Raw genomic sequence first — 27,166 nt, forward strand, 5'->3', positions numbered from 1 at the left:
TCTCAGGGTTGTTGTGAAGATTTAATGAAATAACACACCTGTAAGGAACACAGCACAGTGCCTGATACATACTATATGTTTGGTAAGTATTGCTCAAATGAATTAAGGTAGCCAAAAGGAAGTTTCCAGAGGAATCTTTTCTGTTTTCAAGGTCACTGATATTTCATCTTTGATCTTTTGGTGTTCTGTTTTTATCAAGATGTACACATGCTTTGTAGCTTTGCACCATCTACTTGCAATTTCTATTAGATAAGCTTTTGCTACAAGATACGCAGTTTATACTTGCAGTGACCTTGTGGTACTGATAACCTTCCATCTCTTTAGTATACGTCTGGCTACCTTTGAACTTTTCCCTAGAACCATAAAGACCTCTAAAGGACACTAATCTGAAGGTTATGCAGCTTGAGATGATCATTCTTTTAGTTAAGTACTCAGTAAATTTTCTGGCAAAACACGTAGTTGCCTTGTTAAACTCAGTGGTAAACCTGATGCCCTATAGGTTGTTTTGTTTGTTTTTTAATGAAAACAATCTTTAATGACAAAAAAACACCAAATATTTGAAGTCCAGAGTAATATCAAACAACATGCCCTGGAGGTTTATCAGCCACTTCCACATGATGGGGGGATGAGTTCATTAGGTACTCAGGAGAGCAGTCCCTGAGGTGTATGTTTATTTCCTGGCAAGGAGTCAATACTCTGGGTGGGCTAAGGCTCACCATCTTCATTGTTCATCCCTCAGAACGTCTCCCTAAAGAGCATCAGACTATCCTAGTTTGACTAGGATTTGCTTAATGAAGTTTAATGACTATTTGCTTAATGACCTGGAACCATATGCAACTGTGTAAGGCTGGGAATGAGGTAAACTTCAGAATAGCCATGAGCTAACAGTTGTGAATAACCAGGAAGTGTGGGAATAACTCCAAAGCCTACAGCATGCACAAAGATTAATACTGTTACATTGTAAAGATCCTAAGTTTTTCTTTTACTTAATATTGTAAACAGTGACGTTAAAATTAACATTTTACATAACAATCAAATTATTGTAGGCTTAATTCCATAAGTACGATCGTGCTTCATAATACAAATATTTTATCTGGGACATTTGTCACAGTATTAGATGCTTCCATTTAAAGAAAAAAAGTAACCACTTGAAATAATCAAAAAAGAAAAACCCTGCTTACTACAATTTTGCTGTTTGTGGAAGACGTTTGGCCTACATTAGGAAGAAAAATATGTATGTTCATACATCAGGTTTCCAAGTGTTTTTCGTCTTGCAGAAAGTGAGGAAGTACCCAGATTTTTAGGATAACATTTATGTTGACTGAAAGCCTCTAGTGTTTTGAAGAGAAGAGTAAACACAACAACGACGACATGCGAGTACAAAGCAGACTAAAGAGCCTGGTACCATTGATCTGGTGCTGAGAAAATTCCAAGGACAGTGAATAAGTGAAAGACCAGACTAATTTGGTGAAGTGGTTTGGGAAAGGGATTTGGTCGAATAGAAAGACTGAAAAAGAGCTTGCAAAGAGGAAATCAGGCAGAAAATCCAGAAGACAGAAATTAATGTATGCTTGTTATGCTGCAGTTGGGAAATGGGTGTTGTGCTGCAAGGGACTAAATTAAAGATGATTTTGAATTTTTTGTTTAAAGTTTGACCTGATTAGGAAAAAGCAACTGTAGGTTTTGAACAGTGCAATGATTTGATTATAAAAAGAGAGGAAGGAGTAGAACTAAGGAAACAGCAATGTGAGAATGAGTTGGAGGAGGTCTGGAATAGGATCTAAATGGTTGCTCTGTCAGCCTAAGTGTTAAGGTTAAAACAATCTGGAATGTAACCCTATTATATCATACTAGAGATAGAGATTCTTTATTACCTTGTGTTTGTTTGTTTTTCAGAGATGAGAAAAAAGTATCTTTGGATGTAAAATCACTTGCCCATAGTCAGAGAGTGAATAAGGATGGGAGTGATTGAAAGAAAAAAATGGAATTGTGAAGTATCAGAAAGGTGAATGAGAGGAAAATCAGCATACTCAGGTGGTTTAGAGCTTTGTATCCACAGTCTTCTGCAAAGTCACTGATGTCCACAAACTTGGACCCGTCTTCCGGAAGTATGACGGGTGGAAGTGGAAGTATGAGAGGGGATAGTCCTCATCCAGAAAGTTCCCTTCCTTTTTAGAAAACAAAGATGTTGTTTTTTCCCTAACAAGTTTTTTTATCTTCTCACAGGCCCAGTAAAAAACCCATCTCAATAGACGGAAGCCCTGAGTGGAACAGTTCTGGGGAGGTGGGAGAGGAGCTAGGTGGTACTAGAGTAGTTTTTTTGTTGTTGTTTTTTTTTGTTTTGTTTTGTTTTGCTTCTTTGAGGCTACTGAGGTACCTTGACAGGATCAGGAGAATATATTATTCTCTAACTCAGTCTTTCTCTAGTTTTCAATTTGTGAAAAAATAGGCCCCCTTTCTGTGCAGTTTCCTATTCCTCTTTCTTTAAACAAATTGTGAAATATTTCTTCTGTGTCAGCAGGAAGCATGCTAAGTGCAGTGCTCTGGTGGTAACTGCATAGGAAGTAAAATGGAAATTATAGTTTACAGTGTGAAATGGATGGGCACAAGGCTTTTATCTTAATGGAAGCATATCCATAAGTGTAGCCGAAATTGAATTAAGAGTATACTAATGATGCAGTCTTCACAGGAAGCTTCGTCTAAAATATATGGAGCTGAGAAATTACTGGCTTGCTTGAACTTAGCCTCTCCATTAACTAATCTCAGGTTTAAGTCATTTTTTATAACCAACAAACATTTTCCCTAGGTTTGTTTTAGTCTAATATTAATTTTTTCATAGCTTATATTTTCATTTTAATATGCTCATTGTTGCAGATATTTAAATACTCCATACCACTCATACCCCTCCAAACATGGAAAGAAAAAAACGCAGCTGCAATCACCCTATGTAAACTGTCTCATTCCGCAGCATGCCCCTTAGAGAAGACCTCAACCCTTTGTATGTGAAGAGTCACTCAAAGACTAAGCTGGAGTTCATATACCACTTTTAGAGGCAATCTTCTCACTTTATAGCCACAACTTGTATTGTTTTTTCCTGAACACCCAACAAAATAAATTACTGTCCTGGACAGCGAAATCGAGCGGGGAGGGGGGGTGGATTTTGTGAGAAAATGCAGGAAGAGGGAAATGAACCAATAATTAGATAAATTTTTATGAAAGAGAAAATACTATAAAGCCTACTGGAAAAATACACTCCAAAAACAAACCAAAAATTTTTAAACTGTCATTTTCAAAACACATATTATACTGGCAGTCAGCCAGCCACAGTTTTCACCGAATACATAATAATGACCCAAGGGCTTTATATCTTCAATCTGGAAAATTTGAACATCCAAATTCTCCCACCTTTCAACATCTGAGTTTATTCTGAAAGTGTTACCCCGTTTCCCCGAAAATAAGACCTAGCTGGACAATCAGATTTAATGCATCTTTTGAAACAAAAATTAATGTATTAAAATAAGACCGGGTCTTATATTAATTTTTGCTCCAGAAGACATATTAGAGCTGATTGTCCGGCTAGGTCTCATTTTCGGGGAAACACGGTAACCTGTGAACTAGCAAAGCCTCCCTCAATAATCCCTTTGGCGTCTAAACTGTTGTTTGAAGAATCAATTTTGTTATACTTCTCTTTGGAAACCAAAATACCACGACAGGCCTGGGTAATTGGTTACATAAAATAATCTAGATGACATGGGCTCATTCAGGATCCCCAAATTATACATACATACACACACACACACACACACACACACACATTATGAGTGTATATACAAAAAAGTATGATCGAAAAATACTGTGAATGTTTAGATTTAAAAAAATTATTGCAGTGAAACACATTGCCATCAATCCCCCTCGCTTAGAACACACTTATCCCATTGTTCTTGCCACTTTCTGAAGCAGTTCTGATAGTTCTCTTTCATGAGTGTCTTTAGTTGTGCTGCTATGGCTGCCTCTATGTCCTGAATCAATTCAAAATATTTACCTTTCATGGTCATTTTGACTTTGGGGAAGAGCCAGAAGTCGCACAGTGCCAGATTTGGTGAATAATGTGGATGAGGGCACACTGTATTGCTTTTATTTGACAGAAATTGCCGTACCAGAAGTGTTGGGTGACAAAGAGCCTTTCCTTTGTGATCAAAACGTACGGTGAATGCTGCTGTCAGGTGCCATCCAACGGAAAGGCAGGGATTTTCAATATGGGGAAGTGGTGCTTCAAACCTGAGTAACAGGGTGTGGCAAGTTTCAACTTGTTCTGTGCAGTCAGTCAGGTGTGAGCTATGGTTAAGGGAAGGTACGTTTTAAAGTGTATCGTAAGTCATCCTCCATCATGACAACACTCTGTGTCACACATCATTTCTGGTATACGGCAATTTATGTCATATAAAACAATGACGGTGTGTCCTCATCCACCTTATTCACTGGATCTGGTACCATGTGACTTCTGGCTCCTCCCCAAAGTCAAAATGATTCAGGACATGGAGGCAGCCATGACAGCACAACTAAAGACGCTCACGAAAGAGGCCTTCCAGAACTGCTTCAGAAAGTGGCAAGAACGATGGGATAAGTGTGTTCAAAACGAGGGGGGGAGTATTTTGAGGGGATTGATGGCAATGTGTCTTTTACTGTAATAATTTTTTTTTTACTTAAACATTCACCGTATTGTTTGATCATATATATGTGTGTGTGTGTGTGTGTGTGTGTGTGTATGTGTGTGTATATATATATATATATATATATATATATATATATATATATATATGCATGTATATAACATAGAAGGCTCAGATAAAGGAGAGGTTTACTTTCATTGTGCTTTCTGGTTATGAGTATTCACTCTACCCTGGCAAGCAAAAAGGGCAGTTCACTAGTGGTTTTATTTGGTGGAGAGGAAAATTCGTTCAGGAAAACATTGTTCATAATATTCTATAAAAATGAAGAAAGTACATTCCTTTAATAGGTAGATGGGGTATTAATTTTCTAATTATTTGTTTCTAATTATTTGTTCACATAGTTCCATAGGTACTTCATTGATGATTTCCTAAATGTAGCGATATATCAATGAACAAATGTCAGACTAAGTTCTTTTATGTTGCCTGTGATTTTAAATTTGTTTTATTTAGCAATCTGAAGCTGTCTTTTTAACTGACCCTCTCATAAATAGTTTAATTCAAATATCTCATTGCTCCCTTCCCAGTTGGGAGTAAACAAATTAACACCGGGCAGCCATTTCATTTCTCTTACTTATTCCTTCCCAGTTGAAAGGAAACTTGATGCTAACAAACCATTCATTCCTCATACTGGCCTTTTCCTAGTTGAGGCTAAACAAAACCGACACTGAACAGTCATTAGTCATTACCTCTGCAAAGACAGTTTCTTTCTGGCACTGGCCCTTCTCACCCTCCCACACACCCCCAGAAGCACTAACACACAGCTCTGACCCTCTGATTGTTTTGCCAATCCAGCATTTAGGCCCTGTCCAGTTCCCTCAACCCACCTCCCAGTGGAATCTGGAAGGAGCTGCTCTCAGTCGTTTCCCATTGGTTTTGTAAACTACTTGCGTGAGACCAGTTCTTTTTCATTTTATATACTTTACCTTAAATTGTAAAATTTTGAGAATCAAGGCATTAGCATGTAAGCGAAGAAGTTATTTCACGGAAGATAATCTTTCTAAATCTCAACCAGCCTCTCCTTCCCTCTGTCACCGAATTCCTTAGAGAGAAGTAGCTATAAATTGGCTCAGGCTCAGTTACCACAGGCCTCTTCTTTGAAGTCTGCATGCCTTGTGCTGAAATTGTTCAGGACCTGGAGTCTCCCCAACTTCCCTGCAGCCTCACTTACTGGCCCCATCTCTGCTTCACTTACCCCAAGCTTCTCCTCTAGGGCAAACTGAATTATGAAGTGGGGAGGCAGGAGAATGGTGGGGGTTCCTTCCTTATTTTAAGTAAAGATGATTCTTTGGTGCATTTATGTTGTTTTCTAACATTCCAGATGTTATTTCAGTTGGTGGCCCCTGCCTCTTACCATGTTTGTACCTGTAATGAACCACGAGTATTTAACAACAAAAAGATTACTGGAATGATAGGAATGAATTTTCTTTTCCTTAACAACAAAATTATTGTTTCTAGGGAGTTTTTTGTCACATTGTTCATGAATTGGTGCAAAATATGCCACCTTGATATGTCATCATCTTAAAGAGTTCTTTGTACCCTGGGAGCTAGGTAAAGGTATCACTGCTCTAAGCCTTCCTCTTTTACTATTGGGGAATAAGTTTTGATCACTGAATACGTCACTTGGATGTCATTTGTCATACTTCTGAGTAGCACTCTAACAGGGTTTGTAAGAGCATCATTTTGGTTTTCACTGTAGCCATCTACCCTTGTTTTAATACTTTGATTTTGCTTTTGGTATATCTATACAGATGGTTGAGGCTGACAGTGAAATCTAACATGTGAACTGTATGTAGAATCTGTACTAAAATAGAGACATGGAACAGTGACTTCTCAGGCTCTTCCATCTCCATCAGGTGTTTTCTGCATCAGAGAGAATGGTGAGAAACCTCCGAGTTGTATTTCTCTACTATCTCACAACAACACTTTAAGCTGAGATAGCCTTATGGGCAGACAAGGAAGAAATGCATAAGCAAAGGTTTCAGAAAGCTTCTGCTGAATGATAGAGCCTAATGAGAAAGAAGAAATTATACTAACTGACTGGAAAATTATATAATCCACCTTTCTAGAACTCCTTTTTCATTTCTTAAAATATAACATTAAAGAATATGATTGTTTTTATCAAATTATCTTTGCCAAGCTGTTTTGGGGTTCTCTGGTTTGCCTTCTTTAGAAAAATCTTGTGGAGGTTGAAGATTAGTTTTCTTGACAAATTCTTTCCTTTCATTTTAATTAGCATTAGTGGTGAGTATCTTTGAATTCACCCTATTAATTCGTGTCTCTCATATTGATGAATGGATATGAGGTTGACTGTGGGAATAGAAGTGTTTTGTATGAAGACAAGTCCAATTTTTAGGAAATAAAAATATGACTTTCCAGAAGGCTAGAAAATTTGTGATAATATTTCTGTTCATTTGCAATGTAGCCATGTAATCATAGACATCAGATTTGAAAGAGAGTGTCCAGCTCAACCCCCTCCCCCCCAGTTTTCTAGATAAGGACTCTGAGCCCAGAGAAGATGAGTGACTTCTTTAGTTATACAGATAACAAAAATCAAATGCTAAATTTTACTAATCGCAAATTCAGTGTTCTTCCACCACACTACGCAATCAAAATATTTTTATGTATTACTATAATTAAATTTAAGTCCATAAAAGTCCATTTACTGATTGAAATCTCAGCATCACTCACTTCGAATTTTTCTGTGTTATTTCTTTTTATATTATCAGTCTCACTCCTTTGAGAATTCCATATTATTTTTCCTGTTTTTCTAATGGGAACCTTAACTACCTTAGTTTCCAATTCAGTATCACACTGAAAGTACTTGCATTCATTTATACTTTGTGTCCAATCAATGTGTAATAGTTTTTTGTTTTTTGTTTTTTTGTTTGGTCTACAGATCATCCAGGTTCTTTTAAATGATAAACTCCTGGATGGCAAGGATATTGATGATTTTCTGTATAGTACAGCCAATGTAAAGTACACTTTGGGATCCTAAATAAGTATCTTAACATGAATTGCTACGTCTTTCAAGTTCTTTTTTATAATAATATCTTTGCACTCTGGGGCTGCAGCTCCATGTCTCTGTTATGTGTGGCATATACTCGCTGGGGGCGTTTGCTAAGTGATAGTCATTATAATAAGAATTATTATTACAGCCCATTTCTTCTGTTTCCTTTTATTAAGCCCACCCTTCTACGAACTAACTGAAAAAGCCGATCACATGGAAAACATTTTATTTTTAGTCTTTAAAGGATTGGTTTCAGTTAATCATATAATACAACATAATTATGGAATCTGAAAATTGGAAAGAACATTGGAGAGCAATCTCTTGTGCTTACCCTAGAAAAATATTTTTAATAAAAGTAAAGACGTCCCCAACAAATCTTCAACAACTAAGGTGGGTTACAGCCATTAAAATCAGTTCTTTTATATCTGGTACAAATCCTTATTACTGCAATGGGATCCCATGACTTATATGTATGTCTCTTGTGGAAAGACGTCATGAGTGGTGAAGGACATAGGTAGAAAAAGAATCTCTGTTTTCTGAAGATTGTTTAATTAAGCTACCTATGTTATTTATTTATTTTTTTACTTCTGCAATTTTTAATAGAAAAAAATTATCACGAAATGAAAGGCAGTGATAGAATTCATTAAAGTCAAACTTGGGAATGATTTGCCTTGAAGGATCAATAGGGAAACAAATGTTTCCAAGCAACATGAAAAAGTCAGTCCACGAGGTTTTACTTGTCACTGCTCATCAGAAGTGACTATAATTAGGCGGGAGGAAAAAATTAAAAGCTTGGCTCCCAAAGAGATGCTCCTGAGTTCATATACAAGGCATAATCTGGTGTCTGGCTACATTCACAATCTTCATAGCACTTCTTTCTCAAAGAACAAGTTAGATTCTACTGATTCTGAGCTGGAAGTCTTGAGCTGGAAACTCCTTTGTTACTAAGGAAATTTCCTTGAGAAATAATCTTCTGGATTCCATACACCTGGGGATAGCATGTTTGAAGACGGGGGTCGAAAAGAAATATCCAAGTCAGAAAGCCGCACGCAATTCAGGCTAAATCTGGTTGGAGAAGAAAAGCTGTTCCTATGATGATTAGGGAGCTTCCCCAGCTCGCCTGTAGGTGGGTGTGTTTAACAGAAGGAAGCAATGGGAACCCGCCTGTCAGCCAGCCTTTAGAGCTAATTAGCTCAGCACACAACAAAGATAAGTGAGCCTGGGAGGAGGGCCCCCTGAGGGGTCTTTAGATTCTGGGAAATGTCTGATTGGCAGATGTTAAAAGGGATTCTTTGGTAATCCTGTGCATCAATGAGCTGCACAAATTCGGTCCAGGACTGCAAGAATTCAGGCATGAGGACACTGGGCAGCAGGCTCACACAGGCAGACCCGAGATGGACAGAACCTTGGAATCCCTGAGACACATCATTGCCCAAGTCTTGCCTCACAGAGACCCGGCTCTAGTCTTCAAAGATTGTAAGTACTGAAGGGGAAAAAGGTTTTTTTGACTTTTTTTTTTTTTTTTTTTAGAAAATAGTCCTAAACGTCTAGTCACATCCTATTTAAGTAAGATTTCTTCTAAATCTCTGTAGTCGTGTGCTGTGGTCTAAGTGATATTTAACTTGTTTCTGACTTCAGTCAGGAACATGATTTCATTTCACCTACGGGTAGTAGTTGCTGGGTTGCTTTGTCAGTGATACATCTTACTAACCGTTTAGGAGTCTCTCCTAAAATCAAAGACTCACCTAAGACTTAATGAACTTTTCCAGATGCTTTAAAATAAATAAATAAATAAAGCAAGGCTGATTGCTACTAAGATTTAAATTAAAAAATAACTTGAATATGATAAAATATGTCTATATTTGCTAACCTGTTTCACCCTTCATAGCATATATTAGTTATGTTAAATCAAATATTGCTTTTGTCTGAAATTTTTTGTTGCAAGCAAAAGTTAGTACATCACCACTGAGCTCTTAAATTTTAATAACAAATTATAACACTTCAGTTAAAAGGCCAATAAAATTAGATGTCTTCCCACCTCTGCAACACCCTTCCCTCCAAAAAATCTAAACAGCTATGGCAAAGTTATTTCAAAGTTACTTCTTTTAATGATTATGAAAAATAATTCAATCAAGCTTTCCAATTCTAGCAATGTTATTAAACCATTTGTCATGTTACTTCGTTTCTGGAACCAATTTGATTTCCTGCTGCTGCAAAACAGACTATCTTCCCGTTGTATCTTATCTACAGTGGGTTTCATATTACAAAGAGCTTCTGAAATAGAACTTTGCTATGGAACTGCCCAAAAGGTAAAATGCATATGGATTTTTTTTTTTTTTTACTTCAATAGGTTACAGCTTTCTTCTTTATAAATCTCGTTATGTTTGTCTCCATCAAAACTTCAATGGTTTGGATTTTCCCTTTCTGATTGCTGAATAATGTTAGTTTCCAGATGTCCTTTTAGTTTATATTTTTCATGTGTGATGAAGAAAAAGAAATGTTAGGCTATTTTATTCTATAAAATTTTCTTCTTACAAATTAAATTGTAACCAATGTGCCCTCTGAGGCATAAAATAAAAGCTTGCTCCTTCCTTTCTTTTCTTTTTTCTTTTTTTCTTTTTTCTTCTCTCTCTCTCTCTCTCTCTCTCTCTCTCTCTCTCTCTCTCTCTCTCTCTCTCTCCCTCTTTCTGTCTCTCTCTTTCTCTCTTTCTTTTAAATAGTATCTTCAAGTATGTGTCAATAGCAATGTTAGAACTAATAAAAATCACTCTCACCCCCAGCCTCGCCTGGGGTCTATTCAGGTTTGGTATGTTTCTTAAAGTGAAAAGGGGAGGCAAGAATGTCTCTCTCCCACAATAGCATTGAATTCACTAATGAAGGGTAAAGGGCTCTTGACCTGACTAAAGCTTTGGTTAAATTGTGTAGGAGCAGGGGTCCTATTTTGGGAGTTTGGGTAGTAGAAGCAGTAAAAAGGAAACGGGGAAATTTTTCACTGAGTTCATTGTGAATTTAAGAAGTTTAATCGGAAATCATATGGCTCACTGTTTAAGATGAACTAAATCCCAGAAATTGTTTACAAGTTTAGCACAGAGAATAGAGAAAGGATTAAAATAAAGCATACGTTATATTCTGTCATCCAGACTTTGCAGGAACTCTTTTATATAGAAAGATAAAGAAATGTCCTATTTTATGTATTTCATTCATTAGCATAGAACCTAAATTCAATCAGAATTGCTTACCCTATAATGGGCTGCCACTGTACAGCTGCTTAGATGGCTTCATAGGTATGAATATCAAACTGCTGATGTTCTCTCTTCAGGTGTTTCTGATCTGAAAACTAACTAACTGAAAGTAAGCCAAATGGCAGATTTCTGTACCGGGGATTTTTATAATATCGAAATATCCAGCCACTCGCCATCCTCATGGAGTAACTGGGTACAGACTTACTTTTGGGGGCATGACATCAAAAGTCGGCCTGGAGAGTATGCCATTCCTTGGTAATCTGTGGTGCACATGCCAGAGTTTAGCACGTGGACTTTTCTTTGGCACATCTGTAAGTTGCTGCCACTACACTCCTGTTATACACAGCCTATAAAAAGCTGTCATCAGCCTTGAGTGACAAGCTCTGTGCAGCTTCCTCTCAAGCACTCCTGACTCTTCCCTCACCCTGGTCCAGTCTCTTCCCGCCAGAAGAAAAGGGCTGAGCACTTAAGTTCATCACTGCCAATTCCTTAAGAAAAATGGCTACCTTACTTTCCTGCAAGATGAAAAGCCAGTCCAAGAATTTTTAAAACCCAGTACAGTTGAACAATGGAGCATTAAAAAATACTGTAAAAGTGTTTTTCTAAATTTCTCTTCTATAAATGTACAGGCGGTTATTTCTCTTAATTCTTTAGAAACACATACTGCAGGGGATGTAAATGATCATTTGACTAATTTATTGCCCTTAGTTGGCTTTTGATTTTTTAAAAGCAAGCAATAGTAAATGACATTTTCTCTTCAAGTTGGTCAGGAAAACCACCCAGAGTTTCCTGGTCTGAGACCAATGCACATGGGGATAGTTACATTCATTTAAAGAAATAAAATTTGAATGTTTTTTCTCAGCCAAGGAGGCCCTCCAAGTGGTATTTTGCAATACATTAAATCCCTAATTTGTTTTAGACACAGTGTTCATCTGGCAGTAGTTGTGATTTGTTTTTTGCTTTCTTTCCTGGAAGGAAATTAATTTCATAACATTTTTTTTTATCATTTCCCTATTTTACATCTCAAGTGAAAAATAATAGAAATACATTTTAAATAAGGTGGGCTCTCAATGTGAAGTTTGCTCAGTTCAGCGGGTGTTGGATTGTTCTTCACTATCTAAGTGTCTCCATTTTGTAACAAGGGGTGTTGGGAGTCTCCATACCACCAGACAGAATCTCTTTGCAAAGAAATCAAGGAGTATCTTCGTGTTGCCTTCCACTCTTGGCTTTGCGCAACATCCAATTTCTTTTCATGCGTCATGTAATCACAACCAAAGAGGAGCTACTCTAGAAGCAGCCCCTGCCATCTCTTTTAAGAGTATGTGTGTTAGCTTACTATTTGTTTGCTACTGTTCGACAGCTCCTCACACGCTTTCTTGAAGGAACTTACCACATGATTTCAAGATGGCTACATACTCACATTCTACTTTGAGTGTTAACTCTTCAAATTACATTAGCACAATATGCTTATCTGTCATCTGCAGACTCCTCCTTCATCCATTCATATAATCATGCTAGGATGTCAAGTCCTCCTCAAGTCAGGACAGGCACTAGGCTAAGAATATTTCTTCTTCACAGCAAGATAGTAATGCAGGTACTACTGTTATTTACAGGTGAGCGAACTGAGGCTCGTGGAAGTTAAGGTGACTTGCCCAAGGTCATATAGCTAATAAGTAATAGAGCCAGGTTTCAAATTCTATCTTCCAACTCCTCACCTTTAGCCACTAGAAGACCTTGCCTTTCAGAGGTGTTATATTACCATGTCGTGGCAGAATCTGTTAGGACAACAGAGGGGGCATTTAAATGAATTCTTCTATTGGAGTGCGGAGAGCACCCATTAAAAAGGCACATCGGAATAGGAGTGTGACAGGAGACTGAGAGGAGAAGGGCATTTTCGAGGAGCGAGAGAACAGCTTGTCCAATGGCAGGTCAGGCGATACAAGAACAATGCATTGGGGGAGGTAGAGAGAAGGCTGAGAAGGCAGGTGGAGTCACACTAGGAAACCATTGGAGATAACAGTGATCTGAGATTAGTTCTGGAAGTTTCCGGCCTTATGTTGCATTGGGGAAAAGATTATATTGACATCTGTTGGGGTACATTTCCTGAAACTAAATTTGGAAACAATTACAGCTTTTTCACAGCAAGAATCCTTTTGCCCATTCAGGCAAGATTTGTAAGTCTAAACATGCCTATAGGGAGAAACCAACTAACCGAAGGCCCAAAGCAAGGCCAACTTTCTCAAATAGATTGTTAAAAAGCTGTCTTAGTTGTCACTGAAGCCATGAGAATGTGTTGGTTTCTAGCATTGACTTATAAAGTGACATGCTAGATTTCACCAATATGTTTCCCCAAATTGTATAATGGAAAAATAAGATGGGATCTTTACTGTAAATATTGTACATTTAGAAGCAAATTTCTCACATATTGGAGGTGCATTAACTCTTCCATTAAGGGAAATATTTTTCTGCATGAAAGTTTTTATTTATGTCACATAGGTGCATACTTTACCTCAAAAAATACATTTTTACCTTTTGGAAATATTCGACCAGACTGTAGAGCTATTAAAAACATCTCAGCAATCATGAATCTGGTTGTATGCATTGTGAGAGAGCAAAAATCCTCAAGAGTCAAGTATTTTCTCTTTAGTGTAGTTATCTGAAATCTATAAATTTGATGGTACATTTATGGTTTTTGCATTTCACAGAAAGGAATGGAGTAGGATGTAAGGGATAAAGGTACTTGTGCAGTAAAATCTCTACACATACTGCTTTGCATTCCACCACATGAAGTATGCCTGAAAGAATATGGTTAAAAAATAAAAGTCCTGGATTAATGACTGCATCTTAATTACAATAATTTGAACTGTGGATGTTTGGTATACCAAAGTGTATTCAAATGCTAATTTTACTTGAAAAAAATTTATATTGAAAGATAATGCCAATTATTTTTATTTGAATTTATACTAAGAAAAATGCAGATTTCAGTTCAGATCTCCCTGGGATAAGCACCATTCTCCTTTTTTCAGTAAATACACATTTGGCAGAGTTTTAATACTGAAAGTCTCAGCCCCAGAGGAAAATTTTACAAAATGGAAAAACAGAAGTGGCTTCTTGATCACTTTATGTCCCTCTGTGTCCTAATACATTTATTTCTTAATATATAAGTAAGATTTAACAAATCAAAATAAAATATGATTGACACTCATCCTGTGTTCAAATCTGGTGCCTCTTCAGAGCCCGCTATCTCTTCTCACCATAGGCTTTTTTTTTTAACAGTTAAGATTTGTTAGCCTGAACTCAACTTTAACAACTTCTGAAACTCATGTGTTAAGTTACAGTCCATAATAGGATACAGCTGCACAAGGGTGAGTTTCTAAGTTATGAATTTTCTGTTTAAATGATACGGTTTTACTGATTATGTGCTACAGATTGATTTAAGAAATGTAAGACAACTTTAGAAGCCTTTCATAAAAGAATCTTCTTTATTTAATACATTTCATACTGCAGTTTCAACCCCAAAGACTCTTATTTCTTTTTCTCCATGTTCAAACGCTCATATAAGTTTAGTCTGTCAAGATAGTTAAAACAATACTATTTTAAAAGAAAAGGACAAAAAAAGAAAGAATCCTATTGAAAGTTTAATATTGATAAAATAGGCAATTATTACACTCCCTGTAGTTCTATTCTCTCTCTGGCGTCTGTGGAATGCTGTTTGAATTATGGTTTGGTTTTTTTCTTTTTTTTTTTTTTCCTGCTGCGATGATAATCAGTTGATCCCTATTTTGATCTCATCCTGTTAGGCAGCTGTGGGAACCCATCATTTAGTCACCACTCCTTTGGCGCTTATGGCTTGTACTGTGTAGTTTACATTTCTCTCATGTGGCTCTGCGTTATGAGTTATAGCTTCGCTGGCATGTTTTTGTCCACACCTATGTTGGAAATCTCAGAAGGGCAAAGCCATAGCTTGCACTTCTCTGTAACCCCAAGGTGTCTCTCACAGGGCCAGACACCGACCAGGAGCACAACAGACCTGTGTTGATTGCTGATTTGGTTGGTTTTCTCACTTATAAAAGGGGGAAAGATTTTTCCCATTGTCAGGTGTTCTCCTTTATGATGAAATGAACTGTACTGAGACCTTCTAACTCATCCTCCACTGACACCCTAATCACAGCCTAATTGCATGCAGGGTTAAGTTGACAGCCAGGTGAGACAAGAAGGAGCATGGAGGAAGGGACTCTGAAATAAATAGCCCCATTATGCAGCTTCCCCAGTGCACTGCCTTGGGTTGATCTTGGGAGAGCAGCCTGACTGATCCCATTCACCACTGTGGCACGGTGACTTATGAGGTGTGACAATTAAGTTCGTGAACTTGTTGCAATGATGTTGCTAACCTTTTCTGATATCAAAAGAATTATTCGTTATGAATTTGTACCAAATAGACAAACAGTTAACCAAGTTTACTGTTTGGAAGTGCTGAAACGGCTGCGTGAAAAAAAATCGACAAAAACCACCTGAACTTTTCACCAACAATTCATGGTTCTTGCATCACGACAATGCACCAGCTCACACAGCACTGTCTGTGAGGGAGGTTTTAGCCAGTAAACAAATAACTGTATTGCAACACCCTCCCTACACACCTGATCTGGCCCCCAATGGCTTCTTTCTTTTTACCCAAAGAAAAAGGAAATATTGAAAAGAAGACATTTTGGTGACATTCAGGACATCAAGAGTAATAGAACGACAGCTCTGATGGCCATCCCAGAAAAAGAGTTCCAAAACTGCTTTGAAGGGTGGACTAGGCACTGGCGTCAGTGCATAGCTTCCCCAGGGGAGGACTTCGAAGGTGACCATAGTGATATTCAGCAATGAGGTATGTAGCACCTTTTCTAGGATGAGTTTGCAAACTTAATTGTCCTACATCATAGCTGGCCGATCCTTATATTCACCCTCCGGGTCTGCCCTCAACTGTAGATCACCAAAGGCAGTGCACCATGCTCTTTTGAGCCAAACTTTGTGCCTTGTACAGAAATCCTGGTTTGATAGCTGTGGCAGGGTTGTGAAAAGCTTTCTTTCTTTTTATCCAAAAAAAAATTATAAGAACATTATAATGTTCTTATAATGACTGTTCCTAGGGAAGGTACGTTATACACCTAAAGCCACATTTGCAAAGATATGACCATTTTAACTAAACAGCACTGGTCAGCAAAGCAACCTGTGTTGTTTTTCTTGTGTGTTTCTTTTTTTTTTTTTTTTGATTGTTTGTTTGTTGTTTTTTTTAGATCCTTGGTTGGTTATCTAGAATCTACAGTCCTACAAAGTCTCTTAAATAGAGTGCAATGTCAGTGCCCAGTAGACCATGGGAAGACATATACTGTCTGATTGGTTAAATGGATTACCTCAAGTTTTTATTTTATGTAGCTTTTGTGATTGTATAGCATCATCTGACCCATGATGCACGTGAAAACCACACATGGGAACTCAGCATGCTGCTGCTGCTGCTGTTTAATTCTGATCTACTTAACGACTTTTTATTTTAATTTGTCTTTGTGATTCCCTCTGGCCCTTTCATATACTCTCCCCTCTGCCTTCTTTAAAAAATCACCCTGTACTTCCGAAGATATAAAAAATAAGTATTACTTAAGTTTCTCCCAAATGATTTATAGCTCAGCAATTTTAAATTCTAAAGGTAAAAATTAAGCCAAAATGAATGATATAGTTTTTGCATATTTGGGAGAATTCCCTAGAGGTTGACTTTGTAAAACACTAAAAGGATCATAATTACCTCACGAAAAATGTTCAAGGTAGAGGATGGGGACCAGACCAGAAGAAAAGAAAAAGCACAACAAAGAAGAAGAACACAACCAGCTTTCCAGCTGCTGAAGGAGCTAGGCACTGACACTGGAGCATTGCTAAAAAAGTTCCTCTGCTGGGAACAAAGCAAGACTCCAAGCTGTCTTAGCCCTGCTGTGTGGCTGTGGCTACCTTGGAAAGAGAGTCTACAAAAAAAGAAAAAGGGGCCCAAGATTCCTATATGTCGTACCCGACACACAAGACATGTCAGCAAGATTCCATTTAGCTGGGTCAAAACTTGACAAAGCCTGAGGATGGTTATAAATGATTATAGACAGTTGGCTCTGTTGCTCAGTGGCCTATAGCTCCCCAAACCAAGCACCAGACCCAAAGATAGCCCATTTTGCAACTCATTGTTCATGAATGGCAAATTGCATCATGCCTTGAGCTTACGCCTCATATTATTTGGGGTCCTTTTATTTTTTCCTCAACAAAACCAGGAAATCACATTGGCAAGAGCAAGTTATACATGATTGAATTACAAGAATAGAAAATATTAATTAACTTTATTTTAAAATATTGCCTGCTAAGACTAATTGAATTAAAGATTGTATTAAAATATTATGTAATATAAATCCATCTGTTTGGAGGCAGGAATCAATTTTAAAATCTGTTAATCATCTTGAAAGCCTCTAAATAATTTATCCTTAAACGGTAGCCTTTTCAATTTGTCTTTAATTGTTTTCTGTAATGTAAATTTTACCCAGCTAAAATTTCATCCATGTAAGGCATAAAGAAATGGGTTCTTTTTGGGGGGGATAGATTTATAGCATACTTTAAAGATTCCTTTTTGAAGATAAATGATTGTCTTCCATACAAGACTTATATTAGGTAATTGAACTGGGCAATGAACTATAATATTTCTACTTTGCTGAAGCATAAGCAGTAATTAAACATTAACATAAAAGTTAGATCCTCTCTGTAGTTTTTGCTAAGAGCAGGTCTACTGCCTTTAACATCCACTAGAAAGTAAATAATTGGAACAGACAGCCAGCCATGTTTCCAGATTTTGAGACATGTACTAGTTCATCCATTTATTTTCCAGCTATTATGAAGTTTTGATTTTACCAGTGAATAATATCAAAAGACCTTTCTCTTTTCTATGTCTGAACTCTTCAGATATTTTGGAACTAAATAGCACAATGTATACAAATAATGGCAAACACTCTAGTGCTTACTATACTGAAACTCTATTCTGAGCATTTCCATTTTAAACCTTATGGCAACCCTGTGATATAAGTGCAACATTTTACAGATAGAACTGGAGCAGTTAGGTAGGTATCTTACAGTGGTAGAGACAGGAACCAAGTCCAGGCATTGTGGCTCCAGAGTCCATAATGTTAACTATAATACTAAGTACACTGCCTGCCTGTTGATAAAAGGTGGAGAGACAAGATGCAGCCGTACACATTTCATTGTGTTTGAGCCAGGGCCTGTTTAAGGACTCTTCTATAACAGACTCTACAATACCTAGGGCATTTACATTCTCTACATCTCAAAATTCCCATATGAAAATAGAGGTCACGTGTCCCTCCCAGCACCTCCATTGTGTCCAATCTGTGAAAATGACAAGCTCTGTATTTTTAGAATAAAAGCTCTCTGAGTGTCCAGTTATGGATTTCCTTCTCTGAAGGGACGTAGTGCTCTTTCCAGACTGCCAAAAGAGCACTCTCTTGCTTGCTTATCTCCTACTCACAGATTTTTTTCTGCCGAGCTCCTCCCAGAAAAGCGTCTCATTGGGCTCACCCAGCCGCACAAGAGCAGCTGCAATTCCCTCCAAGTCTGGGTTCTTCCTCTTCATGGATGGAGCCACCTCAGATAATACAACAGCACCTCAATAAGGACAAAGGACAAGGGACTCTGCTCTTGCCTTTCTCTTCCACTTGGGTAAAGCTGGGACACCAGGACAATGTGGTTGATTTTCAATTATTAAAAGACGTTATGTTCCCTTCCTCTGTCTCTTGTCAAATCATACTCCCTTCCTGATGGCACCCTTTCCTATGGCTCCCTTACACAATTCCTCGGCTGAAGCATTATTATTTTTCTTACTCTTTTTGTCAGATACCACGCTCACTCCTTTGGGATCCAGACTTCTCTCCCTTCTCCCATCCCAGTCTAAATTTCATTCCTCTTAGGTGGCCCAGCTTTGACCTTCTTCTGACACAGATGTTTCCTTTTCAGCCTACATTCATCTTACTTTTCTCCTCCTACTGATTTAATTCTTGTGCCATACATTTTTAAGTTTTAAATATTACTTTAAAATCATCTCTGCGCTTCAGGGTAGCACTGTAATATTTTGTTCACTAATTATGAATATATTATTTTTACACATTGTAAATCTTTACGAGCAGAGGTCTGCTTTGAACTTTTTTTTTCACTCCGTAGTACCAAGGTCAGTATCACCAGGTAGACTATGCCAGTGCCACATTGCTGGTTAATTACGATGTTATGTTCCCCTGGTACCTCAAGGTACTTTCACATCCTTTTCAATGGACTGCTCCAGTAAGCCAACATAAATGGATTAAAGATGGCACTCTAAGAATATGAAAAATATTTGTCATCCCCCATTCAGGGTTTTCCTAAGACTTATTATGGAGGTAAAGCCCTAGCTATCAAGCACTAGTAATCCCTTGTCTGCTCTGACCAGGCTTCATCTTTCTGCACCTACTCCACCATCTCCACCAGCTGAGGCATGGCTGCCACCACCACACCCATGTTGTGTGGGCACTACAGTGGTTATATATGAAACATGCTAGTCCCAAAGGAAGTATTGACCTCTTCAGGAATCGTAGTGACTTCTCTTACCTTCTATGTGTTCATTCAGTTGCACTCAAACTGCTCAGATGCATAGAGTTTTCTTAGATTCCAGATGAATTCAACAACTGCTTCTAGATGAATAGCACTGTGCTGGATACCAAGGGGGCTACAGAGAAGAATAAACCAGCATCCCCACCCTCCAGAATCTCACAGTCTGCTGAGAGTTTAATAACAGAAAACTGTATTCTATAAGACGAATTATCACAAGGCATTTCATTCTTTTAGCCAGAAGGAAGTCCAGCCAAGTCTGACTTGATAAATTTAGCCAGCAGCACCACATCCATTTTATTAGCATGGTTTATAGGAGATTAAGTGCTAAAACACGGGACCACTAATGGAATAAGAGCTCAGAAAAGAAGATTCATGGGGACTGGAACCAGTGAGTAAGGCATGATGGAGGAGGTGGTATTTCCTCTGAAGTACTGGAATAAATTGGAGGAATAGGGGGGAGGGACAGGAACAACACTCGAAGTAGAAAAGAGAACTGGAAACAAGGCACAGGTAGAAAATAAGCACTCTACGTGCAAGGACACTAGTGTCACTGCCCTTGCTGAAGCTGATTCAGGATTGCAGCTAGAGAAATCCTTAATCTAGAGGATTAGATGGGATGGTCTTCATTGTTGGATGTCTTCATTGGTCAACTGTCTTCTGACCTCCATCGTCAAACAGAAAACTTGGCAAAGGTGAAAATGAAAGACTTGCTTGGGGATCTAATTATGAGAGACTTGCTTGGGGATCTAATTACCACTCTGAAAACTTTGTCATGTTCAAATTTCAAAACACAGTGAAATAGAAAATAGCCATACTAATGTCTATAAATTACACAGTACATTTTCTAGTTGATACACAAAATATTCAAAACTGCTGAGGTGATTTGTCTTAGTCATCTTGGGCTGAAAATACCATACAATAAGTGATTTAAACAACAGAAATGTATTGCTCACCGTTCTTGAGGCTGGGAACTTCAAGATCAAGTTTCTGGAAGACTTGGTTCTTGATGAGAGCCCTCTTTTTGGCTTCTAGATGACTGTCTTCTTGCTATAGCCTCACGTGGCTGAGAGAGAAAGCTTTGATGTCTCTTTCCGTTCTTATAAAGGCACTGATAGAAATCACAAAAAGGAACTGGCTTGTATGCTATTATTCCTAAGATAAAGACCTTTTTCTTTAGTGTCCATTGAGACAAAGTAGAAACTTTCCAAAAAGAACCTTACTAAACTTTGGGAAAAACAATGCATAGCCCAAAAGGATGTGTTCCAAACTATATCTTCCTGACTTGGCCTTGACTTGTGCTCATGCCCCTCTGCCCAGAAAGGCTGTACAAACCCCTCCTCAGTCTTTGGTCATTTCCTCTTGTTCCTCCTGTGGTCTCTCCTTTCGTCATCTTTCCTGGAAAGACGGGATTGGAACAGGATGTTGGTCACAGCCCCCTCTGAGGCGCACAACTGGTGGTTATTTACACCATTGCTTTAAGCCAGAGCAGAGTGTTGGCTGAAGATTGATCGTCAGGATACCTGTTCACGCGGACACAGACCGCCTCATTCAGCGTGACAGCGACAAGCTGGAAACATGTCATGGCACTTGTATGAAATAATATTGGCCTTTGCTTCATTTGACTTTGTCAAGAGCAAGTGTCAGAAAAAGAGCCCCTGGGAAAAGGTCAGTGAAGTAATTCCTGTGAAGAACCGCCTATTCCTCTCCTACCAACAGCGTTACAAATACAGACTATCTTGCACACCTCTGATGACATTCAAATACTCAGCTAACATTTATTATGCTCCTACTGTGTTCCAGATATTGTGGAAAAAATGACATACTTCTTCATCTGAGGAGCACTGTCCCTAGTAGTGGTAGACACACATGAAAACAACTTAAATTCTATCATAATTAGAGAGTATCTCATGCTGAACAGACCGTAGATTATACACTCAAATGAAAACTAGGTTTCAAAACCCAGGTCTAAGACTTAGTAGCTGTGTAATTGTACCCATTCATTTCTCATCTATAAGTTGTGGGTGATAAAAACCTATTTCTAGGGGGTGCTGTGAGGATTAAATGAGAAAATGCATAGAGTCTGGTGCATGATATAACAGGTACATGATAAGGGTCACTTGAATGCAACTTCTTCCTCCAGCAGAGCTTTTCAAACTTTAATGTGCATCAGATTACCTGAGACTCTTATTAAAAATGCAGATTCTGCTTCAGTAGGCCTGGAATGCAGCCTGAGATCCTGCATTTCTGACATGTCCCCAAGTGATATCCAGTTTCTGTAGCAAGGATTTGCAGATTGTTTTGGTTTTGGTTTTATCTCTAAAGAGCTGATGCTGGAAGTGAATCTTAAAAAAATTAGCACGTGCCATCAAGGAAGACAACAGACAGTGGGAAGAAGAGCATTCCAAGAGGAGAATGGAAATCTAGGGCTTGCCAGTAAAATAAGAAGCATCAGAATGTGTGGGACCTGGGAGGTGTCGTGAAGAGAAAAGTTTGGATTGAGCAAGAGTATCAAAACATAGGGTTTTCTATACCTTGCCAAAGAATTATTTATCCTGTAGGTAACAAAGGACACACAAAAGGATTTTAAGAAGATGTGAGTGATTTGATTCACTGTGAAATTCAGAAAGATTACTCTGGAAACAATTGGAGGATGGGTGGGAGAGGAAGATGTTTGGCGTCAGGAAAGTAGTGTGCTATACTTGGTGAGATATGAGCCAATGCAGCCATGACAGTATAAACTGCGAAGTGATGGCTATGGGAGACATCATGATGTGGAATGACAAAACTTGGGCATTTATTAGATATAGAAAAAGGAAATTAGGTTTAAGGTTCCTGCCAGGTTTATGATTTAGGTGACTGGATTAATGATCACATCACTTTCTAAGTAATTCAGGAAAAAGAAAGGAGTTCATGGAAAAGAAAATGAGCCGAGTTTGGGAATATGTTGAATTTGTGTAATGTTCAAATAGAAGCATCTATTAACAAACTTGGGATTACAAGGGAGTAATTGGGAACTGTCGGTGTACATGATGGTAGATGAAGTCATACAGATAGGTTCTGTTATTCAAGGAGAAAAGTAGAGAGAGAAACAAGAAAAGGTAAGTACAAGATTCTCATGCAAACCAACATGAGGGGAGAGCCGAAGGAGAGAAACCCACAAAAGAGATTGAGAAGAATGATTAGAAATAGGGAAGCAGAATCAGGAAGAACCGGTCAGGAAAACCTAGGGATATGAGACTTTCTAGGAGAAATTGATCAGCTGCATCAAATTCAGTTAGAGGTCAAGTAAATAAGGACTGAAAAGTAGGAAATGGTGATATTTGCCAGAGTAGTTTCAGTGGAATAATGTAGAGGAAAACCAGATGGTGATGGGTTAAAAATGAATGGAAGATAAGGAAACAGAGATAGTAATGTAGAATATTCTTTCTAGCAACTTGGCTGGAATGGAAAATTTTTAATAAATAGCAGCCAAAAATAGTGCCAAGATTGAGTGTTTCATTTGATTCATTCATTCATTAATTCATTTATTTGTCATCTTGAGCATACTTATGTGGCTGAGAGGAGTGTGTAAAGAGAAAAAAATTAAAAATAGGAGGTCAAGAGAATGACTCATATACCAATGTCCAGGAGAAGCAACGCAAATTCATTTGAGACTGGAGGGAGTAAGGTGGAACTGGGCACTTGGGTAGATGAGTCACTAGATGTAGGACTGGCTATCACATGCTTCATAGCCCAAGTTTGTTCTGTAACATGGAATGCAGGCTCACTGGCTGAGCACTGACGGTGCAACTGCTGCTAGAGACTAAACTGGGTAGTGAGGCTTATCCTCAAAGTTGGATGGTTTTCTTCAGCAGTACTTGACCCTCTGCTCACATTTTCTTTGATACTGTCCATGAACCTTGTTGTTGTGACATCAAACCTTTGAGGAGCATGTTTTTCATAGAGTATCCTCTGATATACCGATCTTTAGAATTCCAAATAGCAAGCTGGCCTTCTTCCCTCTACACTCCATTCATCTGGTTTTCTAGTCGTCAAGAGGAGCTAGAGATAGAAAGATGGATTGTGTGTGTGCGTGGACATATGTTGTACTCTTTAGGGGTTATGGCATACACAGGACCATCAAAGAAATCTTCCAAGGTTGCAGAATGAAAAATATGAAAACTGCTACTTTTATTCATGCAGAAATTTTACTTCAAAACCTACATACCTTTGAACTCTTTAATCCACATAGCTTTACATGTCAAAATTCTTGTGTTCATTTTACCTAAATAATCATGAGTTTTCACGTTCTTACTGCAGTTTTCGGCTGAACATCATTCAACAATGAACTTAATCAAAATAGTAGGTTAATATGCTTTGTTGACTATCGAGCAACAGGCCACTGGCTTTCATTTTAGGTGTCAATCTTCAAGACATCTCTGCTGAATGCCGGAGGCCAAATGCAAGTAAAAACACAAATCAACCAGCTCAAAACTCCTTTTCTTAGAGATGGGAGAGAGGGGAGGGTTAGGAGCAGAAATACAGTTTAGGAAATAAAAATTCTAATATTATTTTGAGTTACATTAACTGGTAGGAAATATTATTTCAAATATTTTTGAGTGAATGAAAAAATTCTCTCACCTTGACCACTTCAATATGTATTTTATTGGTTAGTTCAAGTATCTCCTCTGCTAGTCTTACATGTTCCCAGTTTCTCTCCAAACCACTTCTTAAAAACTAAGTACTGCAGTTTTTAAACATATACAGGCATCCAGTTCCTTAGTTGTCTCAAGAATTTGCCTGAACTACACATTTTGAAGCTGATTGGTGACTAAGGATGAAGAAAGGAGTCAGGACTCTAGTAAACAACTTACAAGGGGTTGTGCAATGTTTTTTCCTGCCGGTCAAACTCTGTGACTCTCCTGACTCCCTGAAAAATATCAAAGCCCAGCATTTTGAAGCATATCCATCCAGGAATGTATTACAGAGAATGCCAAAGGGCATAGACTCTATGTTACACAAAGAATGCTTGAAAGAACAAAATCTATTAAACCTAGAACTTGCGGAAACCTGAGAGTTGTTTGTTTTAGTATAATGTCATGTGCAAGTAAGAGACAGCGGTTCAAAATTGCTTAAGGAAAAAGCAGATGTGTTGGTTCAAGGACTCAAGCTGTGTCATCAGAACTTAGTCTTTCTTCTTCATGTCTTGGTTCTACCCTTTTCTATGTTGGCTTTCTTGTTAGCCATGCTTCCCCCTTGCTTGGGCAGCACCTATCCCTCCAGCAACCTTAGTGAAAAGGAGAATCTAGTCTTCCAACATTTCCAAAACAATTCCTAGACTCATTGGCTTTAAATGATTTGGCTTTGGTCCAATCCCCACACAGAACCCTGCAAAAGACGTGGTGGAAGGAAAGGCGGTTCTTTAGGAAAATCTTTTTACTATCCCCACAAAGGGGAAGGAAGGAAATGGCAGGCAGGCAAAGACAGCAAGCGTCCTACACTACCTACAAGTTGTGTGGTGGACCCTCGCATGGTTAACTGGATAAGCTCCTATGAGGCCCCAGAAATGGGAAGTAGGTTAGTTGGGTGAACCTTACAGGAAAGCATTCCCAGAAAGGACCTTTTCATAGTCAGGACCCTTGGCAGTTGAAATGGGCTGCCTCCGAATGTGCTGAGTACCAGGTCCTTCCACATGTTTAGGCACAGGCCAGGCAGGCAGCTGTCAGTCGTGTGGAGCAGGGAATTCCTGCATTAGGCAGGGCTATGCCTGCTTGACCTGTAAGGTCTACAATTCTATTATCCTTGTTAATTTCCACAATTCAATTTGCAGTACAGGATAAACAAACCGACCTAATTTGATCTGGAAATTCTGCAGGCTATCACAGGTCATTTAATGTAAAACACATGGCTATAGCCATTACTATGTTTTCTGAAGTCATCTAACAGACGTGGTCTTTAACAAGGTCTCCATGTTATTAGTTTCACTTATGGCTTTTTCCAGCCTCCTGCTTATTACACAATTGCCTTTCATTCTCCTTTAGATTGGGGTGGAGAGGAGCATGAAAGAGTTTTCTTCTTTCTGCCTTTCTCCTCTTAAATCTTACAGTAGGGGAGTCCCTACCAAAATGACATTGCTTACAATTTTACCTCCAAATTTGACTTTCACTTTGCAGGTTTAAGGACCTCTGAGAAATGGGAGTAGAAGCCATGGATAATTATAGCTCTGGACAAAGTTTATTAAGGCAACCAAAAATTAATTTATAAAGTAAATTTAATATGCTGTAATGTTATTAGAATTAAGGTACCAACCACTTGAGCCATACTCAGGAAGAAATAAACATGTTTGTATGAAACCGTATGTACTTCTTTCACAACTAAAAGCAAATAAAATGTTGTTTTGCCAGGGTATGTCCATCCTTAACAACGAATCATGTTCCTTGTCTTTTTCAGTGAATGTTGTGTCAATGTTACAGGAATTTTGGGAAAGCAAGCAGCAACAGAGGGCTATGTTCCCAAGTGAAGGTGTAGTGATCTATGAGTCGCTGCCATCTCCCGGACCTCCCTTTGTGAGTTATGTGACCCTCCCTGGAGGAAGCTGTTTTGGCAACTTTCAGGTAAGAAGCAACCATAAATTAGTCAGTGAATGATAATGGGGTTAAAAAAAGAGTAAGCCATTTATGAAATGGTAACATTATAAGTTTTCTTGGATGTAGTGGAAGAAAGGTGTGCCATATTCCATTACACATACAGAAAAATTGGTCAGCCGTTCCAGGTTTTTTAAAATGGCAGTATTTTATAGTAGGGTGTCCCCTGGTATTTCTTTATGGAAAATAAATTTTATAGCAGTTTATTTGTTTGGTATCTGCTGCCTTTTCCCTCAAAATATTTTGGAATATACCTTAAAGAACTAAGGACCTTTGGCAAAGTCTTCCTATCATGGCCCTTCCATCAGTAGAAAGTCTTCACTTTCATGAATTTTATAATCAAATACTAGTCAATATAGTACCCACCAAAGCATGAGCAACAGCAAAAGTTGAGACTCACAGGGCTGGGTTCAGGCACTTGTCCTAAGCCCACGTTCTGCATCTGAATACCTGTATACTCTTGGGAAACTCATTTCACTTCTTGATTTCGACTTTGAGATGAGGAATAACACCCACAGGGTTGGTCAGGAATCTTATTTGGTACATTATAGGTATCCCAACGATTGTTTTCATAATTATTCAAAAGACTTCCAGTTGGTTAAATATTTAGTATATTTATGATAGATGTAAATGATGATTCATTTCTAGTTATATACCTACTCACACAAAAACATTTGCCTGCTTTAACCATCAACATCTGGTTATCCAGTGTGTGTAACAAATACTCATTGAGTGACTAAGAAATATTAAGCATAGGGCCAGCTAATAAGGATATGGTCCATACATGGAGGAAATCAATCTATAAAAATATTATAATAATTACATAGAGTTATATTTGAGGGTCAATGAAAGTATAAAGGAAGGAACTTCTCAGTTTACTAGTCACCTTTATAAGTACCCCTTTAG

General features: G+C 38.2%; 1 protein-coding gene across 4 annotated transcripts in view; it reads left to right on the forward strand.

Annotated features, from left to right (window-relative positions):
• The first annotated feature begins 8,855 nt into the window (after positions 1-8,855).
• LIX1 (limb and CNS expressed 1) overlaps positions 8,856-27,166 on the forward strand; it is a 48,889-nt gene continuing 30,578 nt past the window's right edge. Inside the window, exons 1-4 of one of the 4 annotated variants that reach the window (XM_081053542.1) lie at positions 8,918-9,213; positions 9,988-10,046; positions 14,256-14,344; positions 26,067-26,230. In XM_081053542.1, the coding sequence (XP_080909668.1) occupies positions 26,081-26,230 (150 nt within the window). In that variant the 5' untranslated portion in view covers positions 8,918-9,213; positions 9,988-10,046; positions 14,256-14,344; positions 26,067-26,080. Of the gene's footprint in view, positions 9,214-9,987; positions 10,047-14,255; positions 14,345-26,066; positions 26,231-27,166 lie in introns of all 4 variants that reach the window. The other 3 variants (XM_081053541.1, XM_081053540.1, XM_081053543.1) reach the window with 3 other exon arrangements.

The sequence above is a fragment of the Rhinolophus hipposideros genome (assembly GCF_964194185.1).
Source record: "Rhinolophus hipposideros genome assembly, chromosome: 7".
NCBI classification, from domain to species: Eukaryota; Metazoa; Chordata; class Mammalia; order Chiroptera; family Rhinolophidae; genus Rhinolophus; species Rhinolophus hipposideros.